Source organism: Hibiscus syriacus, unplaced genomic scaffold (assembly GCF_006381635.1).
Source record: "Hibiscus syriacus cultivar Baekdansim isolate YM2019G1 unplaced genomic scaffold, ASM638163v2 tig00110864_pilon, whole genome shotgun sequence".
Lineage (NCBI taxonomy): Eukaryota > Viridiplantae > Streptophyta > Magnoliopsida > Malvales > Malvaceae > Hibiscus > Hibiscus syriacus.
This window is the reverse complement of record NW_024062893.1, coordinates 1,927,059-1,933,890: the sequence shown is the minus strand read 5'-3', so window position 1 is coordinate 1,933,890 and position 6,832 is coordinate 1,927,059. Positions and strand designations below refer to the sequence as shown.

The 6,832-nt window shown below is 36.1% G+C and overlaps 1 protein-coding gene across 1 annotated transcript; it reads left to right on the top strand.

The window, feature by feature from the left end:
• The first annotated feature begins 4,041 nt into the window (after positions 1-4,041).
• LOC120143881 (receptor-like protein 19) lies at positions 4,042-6,571 on the top strand. Its single transcript, XM_039158091.1, has 4 exons — positions 4,042-4,432; positions 5,170-5,241; positions 5,770-5,979; positions 6,075-6,571. The coding sequence occupies exons 1-4, from the start codon at positions 4,042-4,044 to the stop codon at positions 6,569-6,571; spliced, it is 1,170 nt and encodes a 389-aa protein (XP_039014022.1).
• The last annotated feature ends 261 nt before the right edge of the window (positions 6,572-6,832 follow it).

Below are 6,832 nucleotides of genomic sequence, written 5' to 3'. Positions count from 1 at the left end.
AGCTAGTGAGTCAAGTTCCATCTACTTCCATTTTGATTCCATCTATTTATATTGTTGGTTCCTAACTCCATATAGTTAGAGGGTCACAATTCATTTTCTTTTTAATCCATTTTTCATATTCCACACCATTACCAACCCATACCTTCGCCATACTTTCACTACATCCAACATCCAAACTACAACTTCCATCCTCTTCCGTTCAAAGCAAGCAATTTAATTTCATACTAGAAACACGATCGGACAATCATATATATGATTCGAAACTCATAATCGAGATCATATCAATCATCTTTCCCAAAATTTTCAAGAATATTGTCTACATAGTGTGACTAAGTGAATATGAGACCTTCAGATGACCTTTTGATTTGGATGCCCAATATCATGTCAGCAAGTCCCATGTCTTTGTCAAATTTTGAATTTAACATATTTTTGGTACGTTTTATCATTTCATCGTTACTTCCAACAATGAGTATGCTATCAACATATAGGCATAGGATTACATATCCATCAACAGTGGTTTTGACATACACACATTTATCACTCATTTATTTTAAATCCATTTGATATCATAACACTATAAAATTGTTCATGTCATTGCTTTGGTGTTTGCTTAAGTCCATAAAATGACTTTACCAACTTACATGCTTTTTTTTTTCTTGTCTTGGAGCTATATAACCCTCAGGTTGTTCCATGTAAATTTCCTCATCTAGGTCTCCATTAAGGAAAGCGATCTTAACCTCCATGATGATCTGAACAGATTTTTCACATGTAGAAGATCTCCAGAAACCATCTCCTTCTGATTCATGCACATCTTTTTGAGGTCTTTTCACGTTAGAATTCTTCTGTGCAATCTTCTCTCGACGATTGAATACAAATCGTTGGTAGTTTCTGCCAATTATTTCCCATTCATCACTTGAGAAGAAAAACCCTGGGTTGCATGAGTAAACATTGCTGACCTTGAACATATCTCTAAATTGATCTAAACTTGCAACCACATTGTCGTTGTCGGCGATGAGCATGGGGAGATAGATTGAAAGTATCTCGATGCCACTAGGGTTGAACACTATGTCTAAAGGACGCCACTAGACTTGAAGAAATCTTGGCGGTAAAGAGAGCTGATGGAATGGTGTTGGATGGCTTCAAGATCAGAGTTTTTCATGAATATTTTTCTGATAGTCGTGGTAAGAAGGTAAAGGAGGTTTGCAGTCATCATAAGGTTTGGAAGCCAGCTTTTAGGGTCGATAGGTCATCCAAATAGGTTGAGGGAGGTACGATGCCAGAAGGTGGGTTGTCGGTTCTGAATTGTGTTGGTAAGAAGGTTGAGATTCATAGCGGTTCTGATGCAGTTGTTAATGTTAGGGTAGCTGATGAGTGTGAAGCTAGTTCTTCTGCTTTTCCTTCTGTGGATTGTAGGAGTGTTATAATCTCTAAGTGTGAGCTTTCTTGGAAGGAAAGTAGCTTGGTTGGCATAGTTAAGAACAGGGTTGATGAGAATGTTATTAAATCAGCTTTCAAAGTTAAAGGTTTAGATGTTAAGGTTAGTTACTGGCAAGACCGTTTGCTGATTATCCAATTCAAGAATACTACTGATTGTCAAGCTTGTTGGGTTAAAAGAGACGATTGGATTCGTTCTTGGTTTGAGGAGTTGGATATGTTGGAGGGTTATGTTAATAGGCTAAAATATAAAGTGTGGGTCTCGCTGTTAGATGTTCCTCCTTCGATTTGGAGTGCTCATCTATTCATGCCATTGGAAGCTTGTGGGGTCGAGTGCTTAAGATAGATGATGATACTGTAAATCGAGTTAAGTTTGATGTTGCTAGAGTTTTGTTGGAAGTGCACTCCTTATCATCTATTCCAGACAAATTTTTCATTGTCGTTGATGGTCATTTTTTCTCCATTATCGTTCATTCTGAAATGCTGGGAGAGGCGAAAGGAATTCTTGAGGAAACCAAGGTGGTTGGTGGAGCGTGTTGTGCGGAGGTTGACGAAGGTTCAATCTCTTCTATCTTCGAGATGGTGGGTGCTGCAGGAGGTGGTATCGTGGGGGGTTCTGTCGTGCACGATCATGGAAAGTTGGTGAGTCAGAGTTGCGTCGAAACCATTGGATGTTTGGAGGATGGGGGATAGCTTGTTGTGGACAACGTGGACTGTGCAGGGCTCCATATTGTGCCTTTCTTCTCTGTTAATGGACTGCATGAGGAGCATGATATTATTGATAAAGTTAATGGTTTTATGGATGATGGGGGACAACTTGCTGCTGATAAAGTGGAGTGGAGTAGTGAGCAGCATGTTGTCGACGATAGTGCAAGTTTTATTAATATCAATAGGGGATTGGATCCAGCATGGGCGTCTCTACCCATCCCCACCAGTACTGGGTTTTTTGAAGTGGCTTTTGAGGTGTCTTCTCCCCTCGTGTTGGATGACGATCATCCGGTAGCTAATTGCGTTAATATTAAGAGACATATTCTTCCCAGTCCGGGTATTGTGAGAGTTTCTAAGGCTAGAAGAAGGTGGGCGTGTGGGGTCAGTCTGAGAGCATCGTCAAGACTCATCTTTGGTAAGAGGAAAACCTTTGATCGTAGGTGTCGGGGTGGTTGGCCTAACGTTAGTAGCAGATGCAATCTTGTTAGAGGCAGAGATGAAGTGTATTATGAGGGAGTTCGAGGCGATTATGATGAAGCTGAGTTGGCTCTAGCGGCTGCCGTTGCTTTGGGGTGGAATTTGCAGAGCTGAGAAGTCTTGGATGCTCCTTTATTGATCAAGTTCCTTGTTGTTCGTTGGTTCCCATTCATCAAGCTTCAGCTCCGTACTAAGCAAGGCTATTGTTTTTTCTATTGTTCTCGTCTTCATGAAGGTGTTTGAGGTTTTGATTCTTGTCTTACATCAGTAAGGTTGTGGCTTTAATGGTTTTTATTTTGAGGCTGTAGTTCGATTTGGGTCCTGTTTGACTGTGCTTAAGTTTTGTTAGTGTTTCATTCAGTGTGTAGTCTGCAGATTATTTAGGTTGTTATGGGTTGTTTTAGTGGTGCAGAGTCGGACTCTTGCTGTGATGTATTTGAGACTTTGGCTGATTGGTTTCCACTCCAAGGTTACTCTTTTTCCTCCACATAGGCTTAGGGAGGTTTTTTAAGGAGGTCCTTGGAGTGGTGTACTTCTGTGTTTATCTAATACAAAGTACCCCTTTTTCAAAAAAAAATTGCATAGATAAAAAAAAATACATCTCTTAAAAATAATTTTTTCACATAATTTTATAAATTTAAACATACCTTCTATTTATAGAAAAACAAACTAAGTACACTAAGAATCTTTATTATATAAGGATTCATATCGAAATAAATGTAATTCGAACTAAACTTTACCTATTAGAATTATAATAAAATTTAATATTATTATCAATTAAAATTTGAATTAATATATAACAATGTTATTGCAACCTTAATTTTAAAGGATTGGTACTTGAATTTTCTTGATATATTGCAAAGGTTGATCATAATGATCGATATATCATCTAGGGGTGTGTATTTTTAGATATTGGATATCCAAAAATTTTCTAAGTAATTTTTTAACAACTCAAAATACTGCTCCTCACTCGAATGAGCAATGAATTGAGTTAAATAACAATTTTTTTATAAGTACAATTTGAATAAAATTTTACCATACTTAATAAACAACGAGTTGAATAGAACAATAATTTTTTTTTAACAAACATGAGTAGAATTCTGCTCCTCACTCGATAAGCAACTAGACTCTCTTAATTAACCGGCACCTTCCGGATGTTTCACTGTCTTTTACTTGTTCTGCAGGGCTGAGTCGCAGTGGCTTCGATTGACCGACACTGTAAACTTGAATTGAAAAGAAAGGTCGCCATTGTCAACATATAATTAATGAGTTTGACATATTCCCCTCAAATCAAACTAAGATTAAGCTTAAACTTTTTTCTAGGAGTTGCATGTCTTTCAACATTGTCGGGACCATTCATATGGAACCAATGATTTAAAGTTTTTCCACCTATGTGGTTTTCAACAATCTGGGTCGAATACTATGGCGAAAACTAGTTTCCTCCTTCCTCTTATGTTTCTGCTGCTATTTGCAAACTATGGGGCTATTTTTTCTGTGAATTCATCAAACGCCACCACCGATCAATCGGCCCTTCTAGAACTAAAATCTCATATAAGTCATGATCCATACAATCTCTTAGCAACCAACTGGTCTACTTCTATCTCTGTTTGCGATTGGATTGGTATCACCGGTGGATCCAGACACCACAGAGTCACTGCTTTGAATTTGTCAAGTATGGATTTCAGAGGCACCATCCCATCTCAATTGGGCAGTTTGTCTTTCCTTGCCTCCCTCGACTTTCGTCACAATAGTTTCCATGGCTCTTTACCAACTGAATTAGCAAATTTGCATCAGCTGAAATATTTGAACTTTGGTAACAAGTAACAACAGCTTCAGTGGAGAAATCCCATCATGGTTTGGTTACTTTGCTCAACTTCGAAGCTTGTTTTTGTACGGCAATAACTTCACCGGTGTTATCCCATCTACTCCGGGCAATTTGTCAAAACTAAAAAAATTGAGCTTGTTTGATAATGATTTCAAAGGCCAGATTCCTATGACCATGGGAAATCTTTCAAACTTGAAATGGTTATATTTACACAATAATTCTCTTTCAGGTTTTATACCTTTCTTGATCTTGAATACATAATCTTTAACATTTCTTCAATGTTATCGGAGATTATGGGCCTTGTAGAAAAATATTACTACTAAATTACCACGAATTCGATTATATTTTTCAGGTAAAATTCCATCGGTTATTGGAAGCTTAACTTCTCTAATATTACATTTATGCAATCCCTTTTAGTTGTCATGTAAAGCTAAACAGAAATTGCATGTTTTTTCAAGTACACCCGATAGTGTTCAACAAAGAAATTAAGGCCATTCAGAAAAATATTAATAAAATTTTAAGTACACCTGATAATGTTGAATTCATGTTTTCGATTGTTTTCTTAATTACGACTTATAGCAAAAACTTATATTTTTTAATAGTATGAGATGATTATACTATAGTATTTGTTTATTAAATAATATTTCTTTTTATCACTAAAATCACTTAATGAATTCACAAAAATTACATTTTTTAAAGTTGATTGATTTAATTATATGTTTCAGGTCCAATTCCTCCTGTTTTTCAAACATTGACTTCTCTCATATACCTTTTTCTTTTCCAAAACAAATTGACAGGTATGATTTCATCTTTCTTTTCTTGACCTTTTTGTTCAATGCAATCATTTGACAATCTTTTAATTTTGTTTAGATAATGTCAATTAAGTCATTTGTCGTTAACATTTGACTGAGTAATCGAGGTGACAATTAACAAATTTGATATAATCACATTTTTGGTCCTCTTTACTTACACATTATGTCAATTAAAATTTATTGAATTAATAGAATATGTAAGTAAAGAGGACCAAATATATGATTACACCAAATTTGTTAACTGTCGCGTCAGCTACTCTTTCAAATGTTAATGTAACTTGATTGACATCATTTAAATAGTTAATTGATCTAATTAGAAAAATTAGAAGGTCGATGGTCAAATTAAAATCTCTCATAGTTAAATGGTCAAAATTAGAAGATCGATGGTCAAATTAAAATCTCTCATAGTTAAATGGTCATAGGTGTAGTTTACCCTTGTTTTTATTCACTATACACTCGTGCATGTATCATGTTTCATACAGCCAATTCTAATTCAATTCCAATTTTCTCAAGGGCGAGTCCCAAGTCCACCACCGTCATTGCAGTTGTATGATGTTTCAGAGAACAACTTAGCAGGAGAATTCCCTGCCTCACTATGCAATTTGAGTGCCCTTTCAGTTCTCAATTTAAACAATAATAGTTTGGGTGGAACAATCCCAAAGTGCATTGGGAACTTCAGTTCTTCTCTTTTAGAAATTGATCTACGGAACAATAACTTTCATGGTAAACTACCACAAAGTTTTATGTGGATCAACTACAAGTTCTTATCTTGAGATCGAATAGATTCTACGGTCAAGTGGATGATTCTGATGTGGTAGTTTCCTTCACTTGTTTACGTGTCATTGATCTTTCTCACAATAACTTCAGTGGCTACTTACCTACCAAAATTTTTGAAAATTTGCATACCATTAAAGAAGGGTTGAAAATGGATTACATGATAGATAGAATGACGGATGGAACGATGTATTATGTGGATGGTTTATCTTTTGGTACAAAAGGGTTGGAAATGGAGTTTCATTCACTATTAACCATTTGGATGGTAATTGGTTTTTCGAACAATCAATTCTTTGGAGAAATTCCTGAAACAATTGGTGAGCTTCATTCACTTATTGTCCTAAACCTGTCTCATAACTGTTTAACAGGTCCTATCCCATGTTCATTAGGTGAATTGTCAGAACTTGAATCATTAGATCTCTCATCAAACAACCTCCATGGAAGAATTCCAACAGAGTTGAAAAATCTTGGATTCTTGGCCGTGTTAAACCTTTCTCAAAATAATCTCACTGGACACATTCCTCAAGGCAAGCAATTTTGATACTTTCACTAATGAATCATACATAAAAAACTTGGGTTTATGTGGATTGCCATTATCAACAAGGTGTGATAATGATGAGGGAACTCCAACCAAATTAGATAGAGACGCTGATGATGATGAGTTGAATTGGAAATTTTCTATACTGATTGGATATGGATGTGGGTTAGTGCTGAGACTGAGCATGGGCTACATTGTATTCACAATTGGTAAACTGTGGTGGTTCATTAGGTTTATTGAGAGAGTTCAGCAAAGATTTACAAA